General features: G+C 54.2%; 2 protein-coding genes across 2 annotated transcripts; one reads left to right on the forward strand and one right to left on the reverse strand.

The window, feature by feature from the left end:
- Positions 1 to 5876: 5876 nt before the first annotated feature.
- LOC138101998 (olfactory receptor 14J1-like) lies at positions 5877 to 13104 on the forward strand (the record flags this gene model as incomplete). Its single annotated transcript, XM_068999745.1, has 3 exons — positions 5877 to 6000; positions 6670 to 6673; positions 12657 to 13104. Coding segments are annotated over 3 exons (576 nt in total), but the record flags the coding sequence as incomplete, so codon positions are not given.
- Positions 13105 to 22792: 9688 nt separating this feature from the next.
- Positions 22793 to 25304, reverse strand: LOC138102093 (serine/threonine-protein kinase pim-1-like). The gene is made up of 5 exons (XM_068999859.1): positions 24747 to 25304; positions 24572 to 24622; positions 23978 to 24344; positions 23157 to 23333; positions 22793 to 22899 (listed from the first exon to the last, which is right to left on the reverse strand). Exons 1-5 carry the CDS (start codon positions 25302 to 25304, stop codon positions 22793 to 22795), a joined length of 1260 nt encoding a protein of 419 aa, XP_068855960.1.
- Positions 25305 to 27540: the final 2236 nt, after the last annotated feature.

Raw genomic sequence — 27540 nt, forward strand, 5'->3', positions numbered from 1 at the left:
TTTTTTTTCCTGCTGTTTGAAGCGTCTTATCTGCCTCTTCCCGTCTCTGGAGCAGTTTGGCTGGAAAGCGGCGGCCCGTCCTCCGAGATGCAGGCTCCATGCTTGCAGCTGAACCTCGGTCCGCCTGGGACGAAGGAGCAGGGGTAGGGGTTGCACAGCTCACTCGGGATTTCAGTCCAGGGGTGAAGGATTGGGGGGTTCTCCCCAGGCGGGCGGCGTCGGCTCCCGGAGGCCTCAGGGTGTCTCGTGGCTGGCGATGGTGGTGGTGTGGGGAAAGGCAAAGGGCAGGGATTCTACCTTTCGCTTTCGCCTCCACATTTTGCACCAGTTTTGCCTTCCTTTTTATGGGCCTCGAGGCGGGCTATGCACGGCCCGTACGGCACGTAGTTTCCAGGCGTTCAAAAGTGATTATGATAAGCAGCCATAATGACGAAGCACTTTTGAAGCCTTTCTGGTGCTGAGCAGTGATAATGACAAAGCATTTTTTGGAGCCTTTCTCCTATGATTAGGCTCTTGCACACTTCAGAACCAAGGGGCCATTGTGACACTGCAGGGCCTTGTATAACCAAGGGGTCATTGTAGCACGGCAGGGCCTCGTGGAATCAAGGGGGTCGCAGTGACACTGTGGGGCTCCATGAGGCCACGGGGCCATTCTGACTGTGTGGAAGCAAGGATACCATTGTTACGCTACGGGGCATCACGGAACCAAGGAGGCCATTGTGAAGCAGCGGGGGAACCCGCTGAGACTATTATGACACTTCAAGGCCTTGTGACACTGAAGGGCCATTGTGGAACTGCAGGGCCTCGTGGAACCAATGAGACCATTGTGACATCACAGGGCCTCATGGGAGCCAGGGGCCATTGTGACACAGCCAGGCCTCATAGAACCAAGGGGCCCTTGGGACACTGCGTGGCACCATGGGGCCAAGGAGACCACTGTGACACTACAGGGCATCACGGAACTAAGAACTACGTAACAGTAAGAGGCCCAATGGAATCAAGGGGCCATTGTGACACCACAGGGCCTCATAGAACCAAGGAAACCATTGTGGCACTGCAAGGTCTCATGGAAGCAAAGGGCCAGTGTGACACAGCCAGGCCTTGTGGAACCAAGGGGCCACTGTGATCCTGGGGAGCCCAATAGAACCAAGGAGCCATTGTGACACTGCAGGACCTTATGGAATCATGGAGACCACTGTGACACTCTGTGACCTCATGGAACCAGTGGGCCATAGTGTTATTTTGCAGCCCCATGGAAGCAAGGAAACCGTTTGGACACAGCAAGGCCTCATGGAAGCAAGGGACCTTTGTGCCGCTGTAGAGCCAAGGAGACCACTGTGATATTGCTGGGCCTCAGGGGAACAAAATTGTGATGCTGCAGGGCCCCAAGGATCCAAAGAACATGGAACAGGACTGGTTGGCTTGGCCCCCTGGGGCCACCTGCCTGGTCCGGCTGACCTTGGCATGTTGAGGGTTGCTTCTCATCTGCCCCTGAAATGCTGGAGTTCCTTGCTTTCCTTTCTGTGGGAAAGAACTGTCCTTCTCCTCCAGGGACCCATGGCTGAAATTAGGATTCTACCTCCAAATTTGATTCTATCCGAGGATTGTTCCCATGTGAAACCTGCCAGGACAGACAGCTCAGGCTGGCCTTGGCCTCTTAGGGGCCACCTCTCATCTGCCTTCAAAACACGGGGTGGGGGGCTGTGCTTTTCTTCCCATGGAAAAAAACATCTTTCAAGTCCAGCCATCCATGGCCAAAACTGGGAATCCACCTCTGAAATTCCATATATCCAAGGAATAGCTCCCAGACAAAAGCTGCCAGCTCCCCTTGCATTCCTGAGGGCCAGCTCTCATCTGCCTTTGAAACACTGGGGCTCCTCACTTTTCTGCCAATGGAAAAGAACTGTCCTTCTTGGCCAGACGTCCATGGACAAAACTGGGATTTGGCCTCCCAAATTCCCTCTATCCAAGGATCGCTCCAAGACAAAAGCTGCCAAGACAAACAGGTCTGGCTGGCCTTGGCCTCCTTGAGCCACCACTAATCAGCCTTTGAAACCCTGGGGCTCTGCCCTTTCCTTCCTGGGGAGAAGAGCTGTCATTCCGGTCCAGGCACCCACAGCTGAAATGGAACTCCACCTCCAAAACTCCCCATATGTCCAAGGGTTGCTTTCAGACAGAAGCTGCAAGGACAGACAGGTCTGGCTTGCCTTGGCCTCTGGTGGCTGCCTCTCATCTGCCTTCAAAACACTGGGGTTCTGTGGTTTCCTTCCTGTAGAAAAGAACCGACCTTCTTGTCCAGGTGCCCGTGGCCTCAAGCACATGATCACTACATAGGGACAAAGGGGCTCTGTGCTCAGTGGAGTGGAGCCTGAGGACAGTGGAGGAGAGTCCTGGGAGGGCTTGAAGGGTGGTTTCAGAGATGGTGGATCCTTTTGACATAGTAGAGAACAGCCGGCAAAAGAAAGAATTAATGCAAAGGGCAGCTGGGGAGGTCCAGACTGGACACAAGGAGAAAGGAATTTCTCTCCCAGGGCAGTGCTGTGGTGCCACGTGTCCCCCAGAAGGAGTCTGGAGCAGCCCAAGGCTTTGCGTGCCAAGGCAGAGCCAGGCAGGCCGCAGAGCCATCAGCAAAGGAAGGGGCCGGGGAGGTGGGGCAGCCGGGGGGATGAGGACAGCCTGCAGGGACAGAGACACAGGGCACGGACACTGTAGGACAGCCTGGGCCGGAGAGGGCAGAGGGATGTGCAGAAGCTGCAAGGCCCTGACAGAGGCAACTTCTGCAGCACTTTGGCCAGGGCTGCTGTCCCTGCCCCTGGGGCCAGTTGGGAGACAAGTGACCCTTGCAGCCCTGGGGCCTCATTGCCTCTTTTTTGCTGCTCAGCAGCATGGCAGGGGCCACCCCATGGTCCTGCCCTTGGCATTGCACATGCCCACATCCCAGTGCCCCGGGAAGAGTCCCGAGCAATGAGGGAGGGACAGGATCTGCCTTTCCGGCGGCTGGGGCACTGCCTGCAGCCAGCCCGGGCACGGCACAGAGGCACAGAGGGGTTCCATCAGTTAGGGCTGGGAAGATGCTGACAAGTGACCGGGGGAGAATCATTCCCAGCCCTTGACACAGGAAGCCTCTGGCTGCAGGACAAAGCAGCTGCAGTTCCTGAAATGATCTCCTCAAGCTGGAACATACCACTGACTGTGGATTCAGGAAGTACATTCTCTGAGTATCCCTGGTGTAGAACATGAGGACATGCTCAGGGCTTAGGCTCAGTCCAGTAATATTTCCAAGACAAGCCTTTCTATAAAGATGAAATTTCCTGAGAGTGTTTTCCGTTTCCTACTCTTGCGGAATGGGAGGGGGGGGAAGTGATAAAGGAATTCTTCATTTTTAAGAGTCCCTAAGGCATGGGAAGTGTAACTTGAGTGCTCTGCAGGAGTTTCCTAAAGTGCTTTCAAGGCACTCCTCTGCCCACGGAGAGCACCGGCATCACCTTTGCTGGACCCGCCAGGCTTAGTCTGACCTGTCCTTTCTCCCACCTGCAAACAGAACCTGTCCCCAGCCAGTGCCCTGCAAACAGGCAGGTTTCTGTAGGGCCAAGGAGAGTGCACAGAGATATGGGGTCTGTGAGTGCTGGCAGGAAGAGATCAGGCACAGGGAAACATCTCCAGGAGGAAGATCTTCAGCAAGCAGAGAGAAGATCAGGCAATGAGAGAAAACAAAAGGCAGAAATGTTGTGGCACGGAGAGCTTAGAGACCTCCACAGGATGCCCTCGAGTGCAGCCCCTCCCTCTGAACAAGCCCCCTCCCCTCCTCTCTCCCTCAGCCAAGCCTCTGCCCTCAGGGCCGGGGCTCCAAGGCGTGAAGCCCCTCCTGTGCAGGCAGAGCTGCAGCAGAGCTGTGGGGCAGCTCTGCGGTCCCGGGCCCAGTTCCCTCTGCAGAGCACAGGGCCGGGAGCATCTGCCTGGCACTGGGGGGCTCTGGGAGGGGGCACAGCTGGCTCAGCTGGCTCAGGGTGACGCTGGCCCCAGTGCCCGGCTGTGGGCAATGCAGCCAGGGAAGGAGCTCCATCTCCCTACATCCAATGCCATCATTAGGACACTTGGCTTTCTTCTTGAGGATTCCCCCTAAGCTCTGAGCTTCCCTCCAGGACGCAAACAGGTCGTGTAGCATCTTTGTGTTACCTGAAAGCCCCACAGTGAGACACAGAAGTTTGATGATGGACAAAGTGCTGTTGGGTTGGTGCAATGAGCCATGTGTGTATTTGGCTACCAATGTGGGGCTGAGACCTCGAGAAGGGGGTGGACATTTGATGGGCTGTGGTGGATCGATCTGCTCTCAGCAGTGTTGGGATGGTTTCTAAGGGAAATATGGGAGGGTGATTATCCTCTGTCTGACAAGGGTGAAAGCCCAGAGGATCTTGGAACAGGACAGAGTGACAGAGCACCTCCCCTCACTCTCCACTCACCGCCTTGCCTCACAGAACTCGCTCTATTCTCCCCGAGGGCAGCAGCAATGCTGAGTGTTTCTGACATCCAAAACCAGTCAGCCGGGGAGATGAAGAGGAGCTGTAAAAACCTCTAGAACACTTTAACAGCTTTTGCCATTCCTGTTCTTGGGCCCTGGGAGTGCCCTTGTGTTAGCTGGGGTTTCAAAGTGTAACACCAGGACAGGTGGCTGTCCCCCTCCCACTTCTGCACAGCAAGGCTGAATTATAAAACCCCCCGGAGCAATTGCCCTGAAACTCATGTCGCACGCAGCCAGCACCAAGCAGGGCTGCGGCTGGAGCTGAAGGAAGATCTGCTAGAAAAACAGAAGGGTGTTGTCGGTGATGGAACACGGACTTCGCCGGCCGCATGCAAAGCCAAATTTCCTCGCACGAGTCACATCTTTATATACTGTTCCAAACCCACAGTTCAGCAGCTACAAACTTCAGCTTCTAAGGTTATATGTTTTACATCTCCAAGGGCTACAGATTACCATCTCCTCGCCCAATCTCCCGTTAACTATCCTACTCTTTGTCTCGCCTCTTGCTCTTTGTCTCGCCTCCTGCCAGACGCGGCCCCGGCCCGCCCCGTCTCTCGTCTCTCGCAAGGCCCCAGGCCAGCCAAAGCCGTTCTCCGTGGCGACACTCTGAATCCCCATAAGGTGTCAGTGTGTGACAGGAGAAGCATTTGTGGGACATGGCTTTGATTTGGCTGAGAGCCGTTTCCCTTAAGCTGTCACTGACTTTTCTCCATGAACAGGTCCCCATGTCCACACACAGCCAATGTCCAACAGCAGCTCCATCAGCCCCTTTCTCCTGCTGCCATTGGCAGACACGCGGCAGCTGCAGCTCCTGCACTTCTGCCTCTTCCTGGGCATCTCCCTGGCTGCCCTCCTGGGCAGCGGCCTCATCATCAGCGCCGGAGCCTGCGGCCAGCACCTGCACACGCCCATGTTCTTCTTCCTGCTGACCCTTGCCCTCACCGACCTGGGCTCCATCTGCACCACTGTCCCCAAAGCCATGCACAATTCCATTTTGGGACACCACAACCACCTCCTACGCAGGAGGTGCTGCACAGCCCCTTTCTCTTTCTCTTTCTCCTTCTCTCTTTCTCCTTCTCCTTCTCTTTCTCCTTCTCTTTCTCTTTCTCTTTCTCTCTTTCTCTCTTCCTCTCTTCCTCTTCCTCTTCCTCTTCCTCTTCCTCTTCCTCTTCCTCTTCCTCTTCCTCTTCCTCTTCCTCTTCCTCTTCCTCTTCCTCTTCTCTCTTTCTCTCTTTCTCTCTTTCTCTCTTTTTCTCTCTTTCTCTTTCTCTCTCTCTTCCTCTTTTTCATTTCAGCGGAGTTTTCCCTCCTCGCCGCCGTCGAGTGCTACGACCGCTACGTGTCCCTCTGCAAACCCCTGCACTACGGGACCCTCCTGGGCAGCAGAGCTTGTGCTCACATGGCAGCAGCTGCCTGGGCCAGTGGCTTTCTCAATGCTCTGCTGCACACGGCCACTACCTTTTCCTTGCCCCTGTGCCAGGGTGTCTTGGGGTGACCTTATGATGTGTATCCCATATCTCTGCCTATGCCCAGAAATTAATTTCTGTGTCTTTCTATGCCTCTAAACTGAGCAAAACTTTTTCAGGGCAGTTTGCAGTTTGTTCAAGGTCACACAGAGATAGCAGGTTGGTTTTTTTTTCCCAGCTGCGGCAGGGGAGCGAGGAAGCACCCAGCTTGCTTTCTTTTTTTTCCAGTCAGCTTTTGGCCAGTTTTTTTTTTTCAGCTTCTTGTTCTCTGGAGAGAGAGACTGAGAGTTTGGACTTTGTTTTTCCTTCTCTGGAATTCCGGATTTTCTCCCTTTTCTACTGGACTGCTTTTCAACCTCAGAGCACATCGGGAGGACTTTCCACCGGGCACAGAGGGCCTGGCCCTGGCCCAAGCCCCAGCGCCGAGGAGACCAAAGGGAGGACTCTTAACACTTTCCCAGGTTTTTCCTCCACAGTGAAACATTTTATTATTTAGCCTTATTTTCCTTTTCCCGTGTGTTTGGTAAATAAATAGTTTTATCTCCTTCACTTTCCTTCGAGGAAAATTTATTTTTTCCCGAACCTGGGGGGGGGAAGGGGTAGTTGTGCCTTCTCTCAGAGGATATATTTCTAAATTTGGCCAAACTGGAACAAATTTAGTGGCGCCCAATGTGGGGCTCGAAGGAAAGTGAAAAAAACTGTGCTAATTACATTTTGGTTTGAATTTACTTATTCTGTGTTGGGGTAAACTAATCACCATGGTGGTTGAGTTCATAATGTCTCTCTGGCTTGATGTACTCATGTCTTTTTGGTCTTTAGGCTTCATTGAGGTACTGGTTTTTTTTTGGTCCCTAGGGTTGTTTGCCTATCCACAACTTGCTCCAATCTTGTCCCTGATATGTAAATTTTACAGAGCAGGGAGACGAATCAGGATTTCTATCTTCCTGTGCTCGGTGATAATGATTTATAAGAAGTTGACAGAGGTACAGGCAGCTGTTCAAAGTGTGTATGATAAGTGGTTTCTCCGTCCTAACCCCAGTCCTAGCTTCAGTAGCCTGTTTTGGGAATTTATTAGTAATTGTACCCAGATTGTTAGAGGAGGGGGAGACGGGGTTTCCCTTCCCTTTAAATTTGATAGGTTTTCTTTTGAGAATGTTCAGCTTCCCCTGGATATTAAAGAGACCACCCTCCTGGTATTTAATCTGGCAATCTTCCTCTATGTGGTTTGCAGCTTGTCTAGAATAAGAGCTCAGATTTCCAGGGTGACTGATGAGACACCTGACCCAGAGGTGGAACATCCTGAGTGGTGTGGGGAATGGGAGGATATGGGCCAAATCTTGAAGAAATTCTCTGACCCAATGGTTTGCAAGTTTCCCCCTGAACAAGTTCAGAAACCAGCTGAGGTGGCAAAATATCTGAAAGAGAAATACAATGACAATTCCAATGAGAACAAGCTCCTTGCAATATGTTGGGCTTTGGCATATGCCTATCGCACACTGCAGCATGTAATGGTAGAGAGACAGGAAGATAAATCAGCAAAGCCTGCAGATACCCCAGTCACTCAGGCTGCAGATAAACCAGACTGCAAGCCCAAACCAGATGGAGAGTCTAAGCCACTGACAGTGGCTCCTGTCACGAGGAAGAAGCACACCACCAAAACTGATCGCCCAGTGAAAGATGATGATGATGCAGGGGAAGGGACCTCAAAAGATGCAGGGGAAGGAACCTCAAAACCACCAACTGACTCAGGCACAGAAACCATTACTGAGTCCATGTCCATAAAGGACCTTCACAGCCTAAGAAAGGATTACACCCGACGGTCCGATGAATCCATAATAAGTTGGATGGTCCGTATTTGGGATGCGGCAGGTGATGATGTGATGCTGGACGGTGCTGAAGCGAGGCATTTGGGATCCCTGTCACATGATCCAGTGATCGACCAAGCGATGAAAAGGGGGGCTGATTCTACCAGTGTCTGGAGACGAGTTTTAACAGGCGTGGCTGAAAGATATATGTGTGGAGATGATCTCTACATGCAGCAAACCCCATGGAAGACCATAGAGCAAGGGATCCAACGCCTGAGAGAACTAGGGGTGGTAGAGGTTGTCTTTGCAAATGACCCAGGATTGAGGAGTCCAGACCGGGCCAGAGTTATTCCATACATGTGGCGAAAACTCATACACCTTGGGCCACCAGAATACGCTTCTGCTTTAGCAATAATGAAACCGGACTATGGTGCGAATGAGACTGTGAAGGATATGGCAGTGAAGCTCCGAGCATATGCAGACTCTGTGCATGGCCCAACACATGCAAGAATTGCAGCTGTGGAAACACATATGCAGAAAATGGAAGAGAAGATGGAGAAGAGTCTCCAGGAGATTAAAGAGTGCCTTCTCCGCGGACGTTCCCCAGAGAGAAGGCACACCCCACGAAGTGAGCTGTGGGATTTCCTGTGTGACAGTGGGGAAAACATGAAGAACTGGGGTAGACAACCTACTTCTGCTTTGGCTGCACGAGTGCGTGAATTGAAGGAGCGCAAGTCTCAGAAAGGAGGATCTACCAAAAAGGAAGTAGCTCCAGTTGCCTGTGGCCAAACTGCCGGAAATGATGGAAAAGACGATGGCATGTCCAATTCCCATGAAGGAACCTCTAAGATACAGGCCCAGGGAAAAAAGGATAACCAGGCATAGAGGGGCCCTGCCTCTAGCCAGGTAGAGGTCAGGGAAAACCGCGTTTTTTGGACTGTGTGGATTCGTTGGCCTGGTACATCAGAACCACAAAAATATGATGCCTTGGTTGACACTGGTGCGCAGTGTACAATAATTCCATCGCAGCATGTGGGGCTAGAATCTGTTTCTATTTCTGGTGTAACAGGTGGATCACAAAATTTAACCTTGGTGGAAGCTGAGGTGAGCCTGACTGGAACTGAGTGGAAGAAACATCTCATTGTGACTGGCCCAGAGGCCCCGTGCATTTTGGGCATAGATTTCCTCCGGAACGGGTATTTTAGAGACCCAAAGGGACTCAAGTGGGCTTTTGGAATAGCTGCTGTGGAGACAGAGGGCATTAAGCAATTGAACACTTTGCCTGGGTTATCAGAGAACCCGTCTGCAGTCGGCCTTCTGAAGGTGGAAGAACAAAGAGTACCAATTGCTACCTCGACAGTGCATCGCCGACAGTACCGGACAACTCGAGATGCTGTGATTCCCATCCACAAGATGATCCGTGAGCTGGAGAGCCAAGGGGTGGTCAGCAAGACCCACTCGCCCTTCAATAGTCCCATTTGGCCTGTGCGCAAATCTGAAGGAGAATGGAGATTGACTGTGGACTATCGTGCCTTAAATGAAGTGACTCCACCACTGAGTGCTGCTGTGCCGGACATGTTGGAGCTCCAGTATGAGCTAGAGTCCAAAGCAGCGAAGTGGTATGCCACCATTGACATTGCCAATGCATTTTTCTCCATTCCTCTGGCAGCAGAGTGCAGGCCTCAGTTTGCCTTCACCTGGAGGGGTGTGCAATACACCTGGAACCGACTGCCCCAGGGGTGGAAGCACAGCCCCACCATCTGCCATGGGCTGATCCAGATTGCACTAGAAAAGGGTGAGGCTCCAGAACATCTGCAGTACATTGACGACATCATTGTGTGGGGGAACACTGCAGCAGAAGTTTTTGAGAAAGGAGAGAAAGTTATCCAGATTCTCCTGGAAGCTGGTTTCGCCATCAAGAAGAGCAAAGTCAAGGGACCTGCCCGAGAGATCCAGTTCCTGGGAGTAAAGTGGCAAGATGGACGGCGTCAGATTCCCGCTGAGGTCATCAATAAGATCACTGCAATGTCTCCACCAACCAACAAGAAGGAAACACAAGCTTTCCTAGGCGCCATAGGTTTCTGGAGGATGCACATTCCTGAGTACAGCCAGATTGTGAGTCCTCTCTACCTGGTTACCCGCAAGAAGAACGATTTCCATTGGGGCCCCGAACAGCAACAAGCCTTTGCCCAGATCAAGCAGGAAATCGCTCATGCAGTAGCCCTTGGCCCAGTCAGGACAGGACCCGAAGTGAAGAACGTGCTCTACTCTGCAGCCGGGAACAATGGCCTGTCTTGGAGCCTCTGGCAGAAGGTGTCTGGTGAGACTCGAGGTCGACCACTGGGATTCTGGAGCCGGAGCTACAGAGGATCTGAAGCCAACTACACCCCAACAGAGAAGGAAATCTTGGCGGCCTATGAAGGAATCCAAGCCGCCTCAGAGGTAATTGGCACTGAGGCACAACTCCTCCTGGCACCCCGACTACCGGTGCTGGGATGGATGTTCAAAGCAGAGGTTCCCTCTACCCACCACGCCACCAATGCCACATGGAGCAAATGGATTGCTCTCATCACACAGCGCGCCCGTATTGGAAAACTGAATCGCCCTGGGATTTTGGAAATAATCACAAACTGGCCAGAAGGTGAAAACTTTGGTCTCGCTGATGAAGAAGAACAAGTGACACGTGCTGAAGAAGCTCCACCATACAACCAACTGCCATCAGAAGACACACGCTACGCTCTTTTCACCGACGGTTCTTGTCGCATCGTAGGGATGAAACGAAAGTGGAAAGCAGCCGTATGGAGTCCCACACGACGGGTTGCAGAAGCTACTGAAGGAGAAGGTGGATCAAGCCAACTCGCTGAACTCAAAGCTGTTCAACTAGCCCTGGACATTGCTGAAAGAGAGAAGTGGCCAAAGCTCTACCTCTACACCGATTCATGGATGGTAGCCAATGCTCTGTGGGGGTGGCTAGAAAAGTGGAAAAAAGCTAATTGGCAGCGTAGGGGAAAACCAATCTGGGCTGCTGAAGAGTGGAAAGACATCGCTGCCCGAGTAAGAAAGCTGGTTGTGAAAGTCCGCCATGTAGATGCCCATGTCCCCAAGAGTAGGGCTAATGAAGAACACCAAAACAACAAGCAGGTAGATCAGGCTGCAAAGATAGAAGTGTCACAGGTAGATTTGGACTGGAAACACAAGGGAGAGTTGTTCCTAGCTCGATGGGCTCATGATGCCTCAGGCCATCAGGGCAGAGATGCCACCTATAAGTGGGCACGAGACCGAGGGGTGGATCTAACCATGGACAGTATCTCCCAGGTGATCCATGACTGTGAGACATGCGCTGCGATCAAGCAGGCCAAGCGGGTGAAGCCCCTGTGGTATGGTGGGCGGTGGTCCAAATACAAGTATGGGGAGGCCTGGCAGATTGATTACATCACACTGCCTCAAACACGCCAAGGCAAGCGCCATGTGCTCACAATGGTAGAAGCCACCACTGGATGGTTGGAGACCTACCCTGTGCCTCACGCTACGGCCCGGAACACCATCCTGGGCCTCGAAAAGCAAGTCCTTTGGAGGCATGGTACCCCTGAGAGAATTGAATCTGACAATGGGACTCATTTTAAGAACAGCCTTATTAACACCTGGGCTAGAGAACATGGCATTGAGTGGGTGTACCACATCCCTTACCATGCACCAGCTGCAGGCAAAGTGGAACGGTGCAATGGATTGTTGAAAACCACTTTGAAGGCACTAGGTGGGGGAACTTTCAAAAATTGGGAACAGCATCTAGCAAAGGCCACCTGGTTAGTTAACACCCGAGGTTCCACCAATAGAGCTGGTCCAGCCCAATCTGAATCCCTGCATACAACAGATGGAGATAAGGTCCCAGTAGTGCATGTCAGAGGTCTGTTAGGAAAGCCTGTGTGGATAAATTCTGCCTCGAGTACAGACAAACCCATCCGTGGGGTTGTCTTTGCCCAGGGACCTGGTTGCACATGGTGGGTAATGCAGAAAGACGGAACAACACGTTGTGTACCACAGGGAGATCTGATTGTTGTGTGAAAACCACCTGTAGTGTGAAATGCTTGTATACCCCTGCTTGCTGATTGTCACTGTCACTGTTTGTATATAGTTGTGTATATATATATATATAAATGTGTGTGCAGAATTAAAATATCTTAGTTTGGACATTGAGCCACCAATATGGGATAAGGGGTGGAATGTCTTGGGGTGACCTTATGATGTGTATCCCATATCGCTGCCTATGCCCAGAAATTAATTTCTGTGTCTTTCTATGCCTCTAAACTGAGCAAAACTTTTTCAGGGCAGTTTGCAGTTTGTTCAAGGTCACACAGAGATAGCAGGTTGGTTTTTTTTTCCCAGCTGCGGCAGGGGAGCGAGGAAGCACCCAGCTTGCTTTCTTTTTTTTCCAGTCAGCTTTTGGCCAGTTTTTTTTTTTCAGCTTCTTGTTCTCTGGAGAGAGAGACTGAGAGTTTGGACTTTGTTTTTCCTTCTCTGGAATTCCGGATTTTCTCCCTTTTCTACTGGACTGCTTTTCAACCTCAGAGCACATCGGGAGGACTTTCCACCGGGCACAGAGGGCCTGGCCCTGGCCCAAGCCCCAGCGCCGAGGAGACCAAAGGGAGGACTCTTAACACTTTCCCAGGTTTTTCCTCCACAGTGAAACATTTTATTATTTAGCCTTATTTTCCTTTTCCCGTGTGTTTGGTAAATAAATAGTTTTATCTCCTTCACTTTCCTTCGAGGAAAATTTATTTTTTCCCGAACCTGGGGGGGGGAAGGGGTAGTTGTGCCTTCTCTCAGAGGATATATTTCTAAATTTGGCCAAACTGGAACACAGGGCAGTGCCCTGGGCCAGTTCTTGGGTGAAATCCCACACATCCTCAAGCTCTCCTGCTCACACTGCCACCTCAGGGAACTCGGGCTTGTTGTGTTTTCCATCTGTTTAACTTTTGGTTCATTTGTGTTCCTTCTTTTCTCCTATGTGCAGATCTTCAGGGCTGTGCTGAGGATCCCCTCTGAGCAGGGATGGCACAAAACCTTTTGCACGTGCCTCCCTCACCTGGCCATGGTCTCCCTGTTCCTCAGCACTGGCTTTGTTGCCTGCTTGAAGCCCCCCTCCAGGTCCTCCCCATCCGTGGACCTGGCACTGCCAGTTCTGTACTCAGTGCTGCCTCCAGCCCTGAAGTCCCTCATCTACAGCCTGAGGAACCAGGAGCTCAAGGATGCCCTGAGGAAAATGATGACTGGATGCTTTCCAGAAGCAAAAACCTGCCTGTTTTCAGCTCCATAGGCTAAAGTGTAATCATTAGAGGCCCAGCCTGCCTTCTCAGGTTGTTTTGGTGGTGGTGCTTTGGGGGCTTTTTTTCTTCTCCTATGTTAATGTTGTACCCAAAAGATTTTGTTATGCATCTTATTCCCTGTTTACAGGCTGAATGGGACTGTTGACAGGGACTGTGTCAATGAGGAGTCTGCTCTGTGTGTATTCACATGAAAGAAAGGACCCATCAGCAAGGTCTTTGTTCAAGATCCTTTGGTTGAGTCCATCCCTGAAGCTGGAGGGCAGGACCAGTTTTGCAGGCGTGGGGCAGGGAAGAGTCCCAGCAGAGCAGCACAGCCAGGGAGCAGCAGAGCTTGGTCTTTTCAGAGCTCCTCTCTTATTACTTCCACTCTCTCCTTTGGAGCTGCTGTGATGGTGTAAGGCCAACAGCTCTGTGTGGGTGGTGCGAGTCCTGCTGCGTGTCACAGGCAGGGACAGGCCATGGGCACAGCTGGGACACAGCTGGGCTCCGCCACAGCAGTTCCATCAGCAAAGGGCATCTCCTGAAGGCACTGCAGGAAGGCTTTGCTCTCCCTGCACAGTCACTGTCAGGAAGAGGCCCAAGGAAGAGACTCTAAAGAGGCTGCCTGTGTTCCTTGTTCTCCCAGGGCTCAGTGGGATGAGATCAGGGTCCCAGTGTGGCCTTCAAGAGACTCAGGTGTGGTTCAGGTTTTGCTTGGTGGTGGCCAGTGCCCACCAGATGGTGAATGGTCTGTGATGAACCTTCCTGGGGCTCTGCAGCTTGTGCCAGGCCTGATGGCAGGGGAATGTTCTTCTGGAGGGACTTGGGAGCTGCCAGGAGAACGCAGGGGACCTGCAGGGACAGTGTGTGCCAGGGATCAGCCGTGAGTGGAGCTCCCTGGGCACAGGCCTGTCCAGGGTGGGCTCACCCAGAGATAAAGGACTGAATGTTTCCTGTGAGCCATGAGAGCTCTGCAGCCCCAGGGGACACAGCAGGTACAGGGAAAGGAGTCTGGGCAGTGACTCGTCTGACCCTCTGGGAACTTGCAGAGGAGGATCCAGGGCAGCCCCAGCCCATGCGCCAGCCCTGGAACAAGGCAGGCACCTCGGAGCACCCTCCATGGCCACAGCAGAGCCTGTGTGGGAGGGGGTCCGTGCAGGGAGCACCATCAGCTGCAGAGCTCTGTCTCCCAGCTTGAGCAGCACAGCCCAGCAGAGGCAGCCCATGGCCCCGGGCAGCACAGCCGCCATGCTCTGCAGAGCAGCACCCCCAGCTCGGGGGCTGTGGGCAGCAGGGCAGAGGCTACAGCAAGGGCTGCTCAGGCCAGCACAGACGTGTTCCCCTGGGAAAGGCTCTGTGGGGAGCTGGGATGGGCCAGGAGAAGAGCAGCAGCTCGTGTGTGTGCAGAGGAGCCCTGGCAAGAGGCTGCCCTGTCCCTGGGATAGCAGCAGGAGCAGCCTGAGGAGCCCCAGAGCCAACTCTCTGCTGCTGTGCTGGGCAGCGGGGCCCTGGGGCTGCAGGAGCTGCCCGAGCTGAGGATCTCCTGAGCATTCCAGACACAGAGTCACTGTCCCGCACCTCCAGTGCCTCCAGTTCCTGCTGCAGGGCCAGACAGGACTGGGCTTCTTTGCAGGGCTGGGGCCGGGGCAGGGAGAGGAAAACAATGGACCCTTGATTATAAGACTCCCCTCCGTGTCACAATGCTCTCCATGGTTCCACGAGGCCTTGCAGTGCCACGCTGGCCCCTTGGTTCCTTTGGGCCCCACGCTGTCACTGGGGTGCCCTTGGTTACACGAGGCCCCACGGTGTCGCAAGGCACCTTTGGTTCTCCGAGGGCCCTCAGCGTCTGTTTTGCCAGTGGGCAGGGTCAGCCCCAAAGACACAGACACCAAGTTCAGGAATAGTGTAAGTTATTAGAATGCAAAACTGCAAAGAATCACAAAAGGAGAAGCCCAGCAAAGCACCCAATCATCACTACCAAAGATTGCGTACAGTAATCAAGAAAGAGACAGCACCAGTTACCCTCAGGCCTTGCCATCATCCACATCCTCACATCAGCTGGGGGAAGCTGTCACAGCCAAGGACTGGAGAGCCATTCCCGCACCCTGGGAGTTCCTGCAGGTGCATCCACCTTTGCGGGCAACGAGGCTTCAACCTCGCTGTGAGAGGGCCCAGCTTTGACAGCGTTGAACAAACAAGCCGACATCACTGCTAGTGTGGGAACATCTGGTTTCATTCTCCTCTTTGGTTTCTCCCAAAGCCTGGCCAGGGCTCAAGGAGGAACCGAGGGAGTTTGATCCTAAAGCCCCAAACAAGGCCAGATGGGGCCTCGTCCAGTTTCTAAATACAGAAAGGTCAATCCGTGTTTCACCAATGAACATAGAGCATATTGCTACTAATGCTTTGTTAATGAGCAGATACAAATAGAACATTTGGTTGGAAGGTTCATCTAGATGTCAACTTTGCCTCAGAGCCTGTTGTTCAGGCCTCAGTCAGGGCCTGTTGTTCAGGCCTCACTACTTCAATCAGTCCTTTGACCTAGAGACGAACTGCAACCTTCATAACAATTCTTTTCATCCTACAATCTTAGATTTAAGTATTAGAAATTCTTTGTTGACAAGCCAAAATATCATACGGGACGTGCTTTAAGGGTATCTTTTCACAATCTTCATAGGAACGCTTAACCCAGCCATGATTAAAGAGCTGTCCGTGAGTTTGATTCCATTTCCCTTTATACTGGCTGCAATTGAACAGTTTACAGTGTGGGTGCATACAACCTATTCCAGGAGACAACATCCATCCACAGACACTTTTCCCTACATATATTCCTCTTTATCCGATTTAGGCAAGAAATGCCTTTTCTATGAAAAGGCAGCGGTCGGGGATCGCCACCCTCGGTCTAGAGCTCTGTTTTTATCGTGAACTGTGCTCAAGTTTCTAACCCACCATTTGGGTTGGGCCAGATGGGCCAGCCAAGGCCAGTCATCGGATCCTTCTGGACTTGCACGCACCCAGCAATTACTGAGGTTAAATGAGTTCCCTATCTCTGCTCCTGCTGTTAGAAATCTATTTTCCCAACCAGTGCTCCGATTACAAGGACAACATTAAATCAACAAGATCAACAATAGTTTCACTGTTAAGTGGTCCCTTTCTGTCTGCAGAAGTCACTCACTCAGTGGCACATCAGTCTTCACATCGAGCGCCGTGGATCAGAGCACTTTCCAAAGGGACCATTGGGGCAAACAGGGAGATTTGGTCTGGCAGGCTCTGCAAAACAATATCCTGTAACATCTCTTTGTTCTCTCACAGAACACTTGGCTGCAGGGACATGTGCCCATCTTTCTCACCCAGGTTTCAGGATTCAAACAGTGTTGTCTTTGCCTACAGCTCTTACTTCAGCTGGCTCGGGCGGGCCATTTGGCCTCTGGACCCACACTCTGGCTCCATGATCAGGACTGGTGGATCCAAACCCTTTATCTCCATGAACAGTAGTGATGTGAAGTGGATGTCCTTTTTTCACGGTTGTTTTAAAAACTGGCAATATCAATAACTGTGCTACCCTGCCGTGGGGTTGAATAATCCAGTGTTGTTCACTATTGTTTAACAGAACTACTTTAATTTCTCCTTGATAATCTGCACCAACCACTCCTCCCACCATATGAACACTTGTCAAGGCCAAGCTTGAGTGGGCAGTTATCAAACCAAAGTGTCCTGGAGGAACCTGAATTCCTGTGCCGGTACTGATAACTCTCATTTGCTTCTGATTTTTCCTAATTAATTCTAATGCGTAAAGGTCCAGCCCTGCAGCCTCTGCGATGGCCCTGTCAGGGACCATCACCCCCGGAACAATTTCCCAGGAAGTCAAAGTGTCACTGTCCGTGGTTCTATTTGCAAATTGGGTGCAGCCATGCGCATCCAGGGGGTTTCCATTTCCCCAGTGGGCCCATTGTTAAGGATATGGAGCACATCTGGGAGGTGGGTTTTTCATTGCGACACATTCCCATCTCCTATATTTTTCAACTGCTCTTTTAACAACCCCTTCATCTGTTCAATCAGTTCTGCAGCTTGTGGATAGTCTGGGATATGAAAAACCCAGCAGTCTTACTCACTTTATTTTTCGCAGTAACAGACAAAGCATTCCACGTCCTAGCGTCAGCAAACCCTATAAAAACAGCCACTTTCATCCCTTCCTCCTTCATCTGTTGTATACAATCTCCCACAGTCTCCCAGCGATGCTGGGGTCCTGGCCAGTCCTTTTCTGTAGCGTATTTAGTCTTATATCCCTGAGCAGCCAAAGCTAACAAATGGGTATTTGGAGCATTATTTCACAATGTCATTATATACATGTGAAAACATAAACATCGATTTTTATTATATTATATACATGTAGATCATTTTTTTGTTATTATTCTCATTGTTGTTATTATTATTATTTCCTTTGCTCAAACAAATCCAAACTCAAGATTAAAAACTTCTTCTGTCGCTCCATGTGGGAGCATTTCAACAACAATCGTTCCTTCTGTTGGTGCTGTTTCCGAGATGCTGTTAACAAAATTCACCCTCATCTTCCCAAACCCACAAGTTCTTTTCCTTTTTCCATATGCAATTTTGGGATGCATTTTAATACATCCAGTGCTTCAGCTTCTTTCAATTGACGTCCTCATTGCTCGCACGGAGCTCCGACCTCAGCCCACGCCACAGCCAGCAAACCCTAGGGAAGGTCTTCCCATGCGGGAATTTTGGATGGGACCGATTCCTTACACTTACATTTAAAAAGCAGCATTTTGTTGTGATCTGGCCAGACTATACCAAATTTGTTTTACCAGTGGGCAGGGTCAGCACCAAAGACACAGACACCAACTCAAGGAATCAGCGTCATTTATTGTAGTTCAAAGCAGCAAAGAATCACAAAAGGAGAAGCTCAGCAATGCACCCAATCATCCCTACCAAAGATTGCCCGTAGTGATTAAGAAAGAGACAGCAGCAGTTACCCTCAGACTTTACCATCACCCAGAGCCACCCATCAGCTGGGGGAAGCTGTCACAGCCAAGGACTGGAGAGCCATTCCCGGACACTGGGAGTTCCTGCAGGTGCCTCCACCCACAGGTGAGGCTTCCAACCTCCCTGTGAGAGGGCCCACCTTTGATAGTGTTGAACTAACAAACCGACAGCACTTCTAGCGTGGGAACATCTGGTTTCATTCTCCCGTTTGTTTCTCCCAAAGCCTGGCCAGGGCTCAAGGAGGAAGCAAGGGAGTTGACTTGGACCATACAGCCCCAAACAAGGCCAGATGTCAGATTTCATGGCCTTGTCCAGCTTCCAAATACAGAAAGGTCAATCCATGTTTCACTAATGGGTGGATACATCTATCAGAGCGCTCATGACCGTGCGCATTTCATGAATGAGCAAGTTCAAAGATAACCTTTGCTTGGAAGCTTCTGATGGTGCCCCAAGCCCCAGGACTGGAGGGACCCCTTGGCTGCGGGGCTGGGAGGGAGGGAGCTGCCCCTTGTTCTCACTCTGCCTCACGCAAAGCTGGGCCGCTCACAAGTGGGGCAGCACAGCAAACAGGCAGCCTGCCAGTCTCTTCCATCCTCGTCTCTTGAGATTTTTCACCTTTCAGCTTAGGGTCTACAAAGGCAACTGCTTTTGGTCCCGCTGTGTATCCCCACGTACAGCAATGCTGCTGAATCCGTCTGTAGCACAGCAGCAGGGGAAAGGCCTCAGCCCTTCAGGGTCAGGAGCTGCCGGGCTCTGCCTGAGCAGCTCAGCCAGCAGGAAGGGAGCTGCTCCACACGGCAACGAGGAGCAAAGCACTGCAGCACCTCCTGCTTGGGCAGAGCCCAAATTCGGTGCGGGAATAAGAGAGTTCTTCTCGTGCCCTGGTGCATCAGCACTGCAGGTGCTGTGCCCGCAAGCACATGGTTCGAGATCTGCAAAAGAATTCTGCAACTCTTGACTGGGTCAGGATGTCACCAGTGCTAAACTCCACTTTAGTCCAAAGCAACCCGTTTACACCTCTGCTGGTGTCTGCTAGATTTTTTCTTCAGGGTATCCAGACAAAAGTAAACAGAGGAGGAGCCTACATTTTCATTGTTGAGCAGAAATGTATCTCATTTTGCTGTACAATCCTTTTTTAAGACGTGTTATCTCTTTAAAAAAAAAAAAATTAGAAAAAAGAAAAACCAGAAAAAATATGAAAGAGAAAAAACCAAATGTGTAGTGAAAAATCTTCTGTAACTTTGGATTAAGAGGTAACTGATCTTTTTAAAAAGAGAACAAAGTTATTTACTTTGCAAATGTGCTGATGGCATGGATCCATCTCACTGACCTCAGCATCCTTTTTTAAGGATTTTGCGTTTTGCTGTCAATATTAAGTTATTTTAAATTGTGGTTGAAGCAATAGGAAATTGAAATATGGATTGTGCATGACCGTGTCTTGAGTGTAAAAATATTGCGGTTTGAAACTTGGACCTAAAGTATTGCAAATAAAAGTTATAAATACCAATGGATTGTGTGACAGCAGCTTTTCCTCTAGGATGTGCAGCATCAGAAAGACTTCATCAGTGTGGCTGTGGGTGCTTTTAGCTTTGTCCTGTGCCACTCTATGATGACATGAAACAGGACTTCACCTGCCACCAGCCCAGGCCACCCTTTGCCACCCCAGCTCCTTGGAGCTTGGACAAGCAGACACAAAGTCTTTCTGCTGCTTCCCCCTTTTGCACAAATGCACAGAGAGCTGGGATTTTTCCAGGTCTCGTGTCTCCACGATGAATACGGTGAGTTACACAGATGCTTGTCAGCTCCACTTCCTGCCTAGAAATCTTGAAACTGCTTCTAAATGCTGCTCACTTCAGCTCTTGGACACCTACTCCCACAGGGCCGGGAAAAAAATGCCCCTGACGCCAGCTTACAAGGTGAGTTACCCCAAAGAGGGGCTATGTGGGAAATCTCTATCCCTGCCTATCCTTTTAAGAGATCTGTGCCTTGTATCTAAAGGAAGGAACGTGCAAGCAACGTGACTGACACTTTCGCTCTCCGTGTTCGTTCCGCAGCCACGGGTACAAAGACATTATGGGAACCCTTGTGCAGCCAGAGCCTTCCGTCCCTGCAGAAGGGAGCGCGGCGGGTGGGGGCGGTTGGCGGGCAGCGAGCCCCGGACAGCGGGCGAGATCCGGCTCCACACCTGCCAGGCCCTGCTAAGGCTCCATGCCGGCTCCTCTGCAACAGCAAAGACCTTCAGCCGTGTCACTGCCCAGAGGGGCAGTGCTGGCCCGGCCGCACAGCTCCTTTTCCCCACAAGTTGCAGGAGGTGAGAACGCAACACTTGCAAACACCGACTGCGAGCCACAGCGCCGGCTGCGCACCATGAACCTCAGCTCTGGGACCACTGTCTGCCCCAAGCTCCGGGGGATGCAGTGGGAGCCGGGCTGGGCTCTGCCCTGGGGCCATCCTCCAGTGACAGCTGCAAACAGGGAGCATTTAGTTGCCACCAAGAGCCCAGCCACGCGTGGAGGGGAGCCGGTGCAGGTGCGGCCTGCGCTGTTGCCTGCTGTGCTCTGGGGCTGCTGCTCCCCGCAGAGGGAACTGCACTGGCGTGCCAGAGGAGACAAAGAAGCTTCAGCTTAAGCCAAACTGAGCTGGGTGGCTGGGCTGGCAGGAGTGGGGAGGGTCAAGGGCATTCACAGAGCTCATCCTGCTGGAAGGACGAGGAAAAGGGGCAGTGGGAAGCTAACAGTGAGGAGAGCTGAGGCCTGGAGGGCAGCTCTTGAATGACACTCAGGTCTCACCGGACCTCTGAGACATTGCTGTTCTTCTGCCAGTGACAGGATGAGTCCCTAAACCTGGGGCTCGCTCCTCCTCGTGGTCAAAGGCATCAAGGAAGGCTACAGTGCGACAGAGACTGCCCTGAGCTGGCAACTCACTGGGGGAAAAGAGGGAGCACTTGTGAAGTAAAAGGCAGGCGGGGCAGAGAACTGTTCAGAGAAGGGCTGAGCTAAAGCTTGAGCAAGCTGAGAAATGCCATTTGGGGTCATCCCAGATTGATTTCATTTCACAAGTTATTGAACAAGTTTATTTTGGGGGCGGGGGGGGGTGTCATGTTTTCCCCTGGAGGCGTGCACTCTGCAGGCTTGAGCTGCGTTGCCGAAATGCTCGAGCACGTCTCTGCTGCGGCTCACACCGGTTCTTCTTTGGCTTCTTCCGGCCCGGTGCTGAGCCGCAGCAGAGCCCTGGCGGAGCCCAGAGCAGCCTCAGCATCCACAGAGCCCGGCTGCAAGGAGAGAAAGCAGAAACCGCCCGTCACTTGAAGGCTGCTGTCCCCCTTGTCCCAGCCGCCCGTGGTGCCCAGGCCGTGCTGGCCGTGCTCAGAGAGCTGCCCGAAGCCGCCCGTCACTGCTGCCTTTGGCAGGAGAGCAGGATGGCAGGACACGTGCCACCGCCCGCAGCCAGCCGTGGCAGATCCACCTCCTCAGCAGCTGCCCATTGGGATGCTCCTGTGCTCGCTGCCATCTCCCAAAAGCCCTTATCCCAGCCGTGCCAAGAAGACGGGGACCCACCGCACGCCACCCGCCGCCGGAAGAAAAGCTGCTCCCAAGCGATGTCCTCGGCCTTCTCCAAGGCCCCGTCCCATCCACGCTGCAGCTGGTCCCAAGCACTTCCCGATCCAGACTGGACACCACCTACAACGCTTCCTTTAAGGGAAAGAAACAACAAATTAATGAAAAGGGATTACAGACAAAAAGGAGAAACAAGAAAAAAGGTAAAAAGTCTTCTCTCTGTTGGGGGCCTGAGGAAGGCCCAACCTTCCCTACATGCTGGGGAAAAACCCACCCTCGGGCGAGGGAAGCCCACGCTTTCTCCCCTCCCCCCCGCACTGACCCCCAACAGGCACAGCGAGCCCAAAGCAAACAAGCCGAGTGGAGCAGCCCAAGCCCTTCCTTTCCTGCAAAACAAAGCAGCCCGTGCACAGCTCCTGGAGTGCCACCTCTGCTCCTGCCATGGGGGCTTGTTTGTGTCGGGCTGGCTGCCCCAGCCCCAGCCCCAGGAACAGTGGGCGGTGGGGGCTGTTGGCAGGGCCAGGAGCCGACTCCCATTTCCTAAGCACCCCAGCCCATCCCGCCCGCCCTGCCGAAAAGCAGCTTGGCAGCCGGCTGAAGAATTAGTTGCATCCGCCCCAGCAAAGGGGGGAACCTTTGCTTCCCGGCCAGGCTGTGCAATGCCCAAATCTGGGAGCATCCCCCTGGCTGTGGACTCATCTGTAAATTCGCTGTGGAGCCTGGCTTTGAAGAAGGTGCCAGAATCGAAGCCCATCATCTTCAGCTTGCCGGTGGCCAGGTGGAGGAAGAGCTTGCCATCCTTGACGTCATCCTCCATGTCTCCAGCAGCAGCAGGAGTACAGCTTCTCCAGGGGCTCCTTCTTCCCTGCGGCTGAGAGCAGGCTGTCAGTGCCCCGCCCAGGGCCCCGGCTGTCAGTGAAGCAGGACAAGCAAAAGCAGCTTGCACGGCAGCCACCAGTGCTGGGAAGAGCAGCTCAGCGCCAGCACAAGGGCTGCGGGTCCCCATCTGACGACCCCTGCGCAGCAATACAGGCAGGGCAAAAAAGCCTGCGTTTCTTGGCTTCTTCTGGCCAAGGCACGTGTGGAGCTGTAACTTACCGGCTCCCTGGATCAAAGTGTGCCTGTGGCTCTCTCCCTTCTTCTATGGATGATGAATATCCTGCAGCCAAGGATCACACGACAGGTCTTCTAATGAGGGCCTGTCCAAGGAGTGCAGGGACAGACACCATCTGATCAGTTCCTTGCAGTCTGTGGGGAGAAACCAGAAAGCGCCGGTCAGTTGCAGAAGGCTCCTGTCCGCTTTGCCCCACTATTGCCATGCCCAGGCCATGCCATGGGGGCTCCGAGCTGTGCCTGAACTTTCCCATCCATTCTTTGTTTTGGAGGAGAGCAGGAGAGCGAGGCATGTGCCACCTCCTCGGCAGCTGCCAGAGCGGGATGCTCATGAGCCCGCTGCTGTCTCCCAGTACTGCTATTCCCCCCGTGCCGCAGGGATGAGCATGCACCTTGAGAGAGCCGTTCTGGGAGCGACAGCTGGCCCCAGCTGATGTTCCGGCCCTTCGGGAACGGGTGCCGCCCGCAGACCATCTGGTGCAGCACGATGCCCAGGGACCAGACGGTAGCTGCCTCGCCGTAGTACCAGCCAAAATGGGTCCATTCCGGGGGGCTGTACGCTGGTGTTCCTACGGAATAGAGAGGCACTTCATTAGCGGGATGCTGCCTGCTCCCGGAGCCTCGCCCCAGCATCCCTGGGCACGCAGGGGCCGCACCGGTGGCACGCGGCATGACCCGCTGCCCTCTCGCCAGCGCCTGTGACTTGTGGACAAACTGGGGGTTGTAAAAGAAGCCACCGGTGTCACAAGAGGGCAGCGGAAGCCCTGGCAAGGCTCAAGCATTCCATGCAAAGGGAAAACCCGCTCAGTGCCGGGGGTGGGAAAACCATGCCTTCACCCTCCCTGCCTGCATTGCCCCAAAAAAACATTCTGAAGCCAAGGCAAACAAGGCGAGCTGAGCAGTCCAAGCCGGTTCTTGCCTGCACACCAAACCGGCGGGTGCACAGCTTCTGGCCCCCCCCTCTCTGCTACCCCCACCCACGGGTGTGTTTTTGTCACACTGGCTGCCCCAGCCCCAGCGCCAGTCCTGGGCAGAGTGGCTGGCGAAGGCTGCCAGCAGGGCTGGAAGATGGCCCCCCGGCCACCCGCACTCAAAAGCAACTGGGCTGAAAACTCGGTCCCATGACTGGCATCAAAAGGGAGAATCCCCGCTGCCACAGCCAGGTTGGGCCGCGAGATGCCGGCACCGGGAGCCTACCCTGGTGAGGACTCACCTGCAAAGCTGGTGTAGGCTGTGTCTTGCAGGTAGGTGCCGCAGCCAAAGTCAATCAATTTGGCCTGGCCCGTGGCCAGGTCAACCAGGATGTTCTCTGGTTTCAGGTCCCTGTGAAGGACCCCGCAGCTGGTGCAGTGCCGCACGGCCTCCAGGACCTGGCGGAACAGCTCCCGTGCCACCTCCTCGGACAGGAAGCCCCGCGCTCGAATGAAATGGAGCAGGTCCTGAGACTGCTCCGGCCGCTCCATCACCAGCACCACGTTGCTGGGCAGCTCGAGCCACTCGAGGAGCTGCACCACACCAGGGAAGCCGGTGGACACCTTGTCCAGCAGCACGACCTCGAGTGGTGCGCTGGTGCCGTTGGGCTGCGGGAGGAGCACGATGCCGTCAGTGGGGCTGATGCCGTGCCAGGGCTCGGGAAGCCCTCGCCCAGCCCGGGATGCTCTGCGCCCTCCGCTGCCCCCACGCCCGCTCTCCCCCGAGGCGTCCTGGCGCCTTCCACCCTCCCGGGCCTCGGCTCATCCCCGCCCGTCACGCCCCGCCTTCTCCCGCTGCCCACCACCCCCACCCCTACCCCCCCCCGCTCACTCACCAGCTCGCCCCAATGACGGATGCGGGTCCGTGGCACCCATTTGATGGCCACCTGCAAGCCAAGGGGAGCAGCGGGCTGAGCTCGCCGCCCGCCCTGCCGAGCCCCATCCTCCTTCTCCTGCGCCCTCCTCCTTTGCCCCCCGCCTCCTGCGCCCGCCGCCGGCCCCGCCACTCACCGGGGCGCCGTCCGAGAGCCGCGTGGCCGCGAAGACGCTGCCGAAGCCGCCGCGCCCCAGCAGCGAACCCTCCAGGTAGCGCTCCCTCAGGCCCTGCAGCGCATTCCCTGCCGGCGAGACGCGGCTGTCAGCGCTCGGCCCGGGGCCAGAAACGGCCGCCGGGCGCTCCTCAACCGCCCCGGGCCGGGTATCCCCAGATGTTGCCTCTTTCGAAGGGGACACCGGCGGCTCGGGGGCGGGGGCCGCGCTGCCGAGCGGAAGAGCTCGGACCGGGGAAGACGCCGCGGACGCGGCGGGAGCGGCCGCGCCGTCTGTCTCCTCGGCGGGCCCCGGGAGGAGCCGGGGCCGGGGCCGGGGCCGGGGCCGGGGCCGGGCCAGCCGGAGCCAGAGGCTAACAGTGCTGCCCAAGAGGCAGGCACTGATGCCCGCCCAGCGGCGCCACCGCCAGTAGGGCAAGAGCCGGGCGGAGGCGAGACCGCGGCGGGACGCCCGGGGGCGGGGAGGGCGCAGCCCCGCCCGGGGCCGGGGGCGGGCCGGGCGCATGGCCCGGCCTGGCATGGGGAGAGGGAGGCCGCGGAAGGGGCGGAGGGGGTGGAGCACTGAAGGGAGAGCGGGACAGGGGATGCGGGACACTGGGAGAAGGAGAGGAGGAACAGGAGAAGGAACGCAGAGGGTCTGGAGAACCGCTGCTCTTGTATTGCTCTTCTGCTGCTGCCGCTGCTGCCGCTGCTGCTGCTGCCGCCGCTGCCGCTGAAGCGCTGGGAGCGTTGGTCCGCGTGTCCGTGTGTCTGTTGCCCGGGTGTCCGTTTTTGCCCCGCGCGCCCCGCGGCCGAGCCCCGCGCGCCCCGGGCCAGCACGGGCCGCTCCGGGGCCGAAGCGGAGTCCCGGAGCATCTCTTCCTCCCGCAGCCGCGCCAAACGCACCGTCTTGTTTAGCTTCTTCTTCACCAGATTGTAACTCTTCCTTGCGGCAGTCTTGCAACTTGCCCCTGCTGCTGCTGGCTCGCCCCGCGCCGCGGTCTCTTGCTCGCGAGCAACCAAAGCGCTGTCCGCGCTTTTCGCCTGGAGCAGAGCAAAGTGCTGAATGAGGAGCCTGCCAGCGCCAGGCAGAGGCAGCCCCGTGGGAGGGCAGAGCAGGACGTGAGGAGGGAGACGTGCAGCCCCTGCGCGGTGCAGCGCTGCTCCCCGGCCGCTCGGCGTGGGCAGTGGGAGCGGCGGGGCCGTGCCCGGCGCGGTGCCCTCGTCGGCAGGGCTGTTGCTGTTTTCTTGTCCGGTTTCAGGTGAAAATCGGAGACTGCCGATAGGAGGCTTCAAATAAAAGAATGGAAACACTCTTTTTGCTGAGTTCTGATGCCGGTCCAATAGAGCAGCTAAGCTCTCAGCTGTTTGCCTCCTCCCTGCCAATCCAGCACTTTCAGCCTGGAACAAAGGCCCTCTCTGCAAAGAAACTGCTGGCTGGTTTCCTTCTCCTGCTGTTCATTGACACAGGTAGAAAAGCAGACTAGTTTGGATGCTGAGTCTGTCCAAACGGACAGTGAGCTTTGCCATGTGAAGCCAAGACACGGAGTCTTGAGCCCTGCGACAGTGTCATGGGAATCACCTTTGTTGCTGCTGCTGTCTATTGTCACTGCTGAGGGTGCAGTCCCATGGGAGCACATGCCCTGTCTCTAGAAGCCAGAGCCGAGCAAGGCACTGGGCTCTAAAATCTTCCCTTGGCAGGCTTCTGGGGTCTCCAGCATTGCTTTCAAAGCCAAACAGGGAGAAGGCAAGCTGTGTGTAGCTCTTGGTATTGTAGAGTGTCTCAAACTTGCTAAGTCCTAGGTGTTTGAGGTAAGATCAGTTTGGAAGGACTGTGAGGTAGAACTAGTGCAAGACAGAAAAGGGGAGCATAGAAGGGAAGCAATTAATAGTATACGGGAACATCTTGGGTTGTTTCTTTCCGTTTGCATGTCCCTTCTGGGAAGCTGTTTTGCTTTTGCAAGAATCTTGTCCACAGTGATGTTTGCTCTTTTCAAGACCCTTTCCTGGAGACCGAGCTGGAGCTCCTGTCACAAGATGTGCCATCACATGCAGCTTCTCTTGGCTTGCCACACTGTGCGTGCAGCAGGACTCTTGCAGCAAAGCAGGACCAAGGTTTTGAGAGCTTGACAACTTGTCCTTTCTCCTCCTGGTGGACTAGCGAGTTGTGCCGTGGGTAAGGTTTTCGTCGTTACTGTTGTAGGCTAAGGAAACAGGAGGAGGGGGTAGCAGCAATTGTTAGGCTGGCTGAATGGAGAGAAAGAATCTCCGGAGCCTGCAGCCAGAAGTGGAGAGCTGGGGGCTAATCCTTCCAAGCTCTCAGTGGACATCTTGCAAGTGAGCTGGACTGTGAAAATGGTCTGACAGAGGCAGTTGGTTTCTGAGTTCAGCGTAGATACTTGCACATCTGGTGCGTTGGTGCTCAAATCGAGAGTGCAATCGGTTCACAGGAAGCAGCAGAAGAAGCTGGAGCTCGCCGAGCAGGCGACTGAAAGAATCTGCAAAGGAGAAATGCGGGAAATGACTTGGTGTACCTTGCCTGGAAGAAGGGTAGTTTTTTTGAATAATTCCTAATCCGTTCCCTTGGCTTTTGACTTTCCTAACAAGGCCATTTGCATTCCCGATTCAGCACGAGTGAGAGGCCCGGGCTTACGGAAGTGCGCCAAAGATTCCTCCGCAGTGACGCTCAGGTGGAAAGAGGAGCGGGGCGCCTGAGCAGCCTCCGGGGAAGCATCCCGCGAGGTGCAATTTGCGCCGTGCTGGGAGAGGAGCAGGGG

Source organism: Aphelocoma coerulescens, unplaced genomic scaffold (genome assembly GCF_041296385.1).
Source record: "Aphelocoma coerulescens isolate FSJ_1873_10779 unplaced genomic scaffold, UR_Acoe_1.0 HiC_scaffold_60, whole genome shotgun sequence".
Taxonomy (NCBI): domain Eukaryota; kingdom Metazoa; phylum Chordata; class Aves; order Passeriformes; family Corvidae; genus Aphelocoma; species Aphelocoma coerulescens.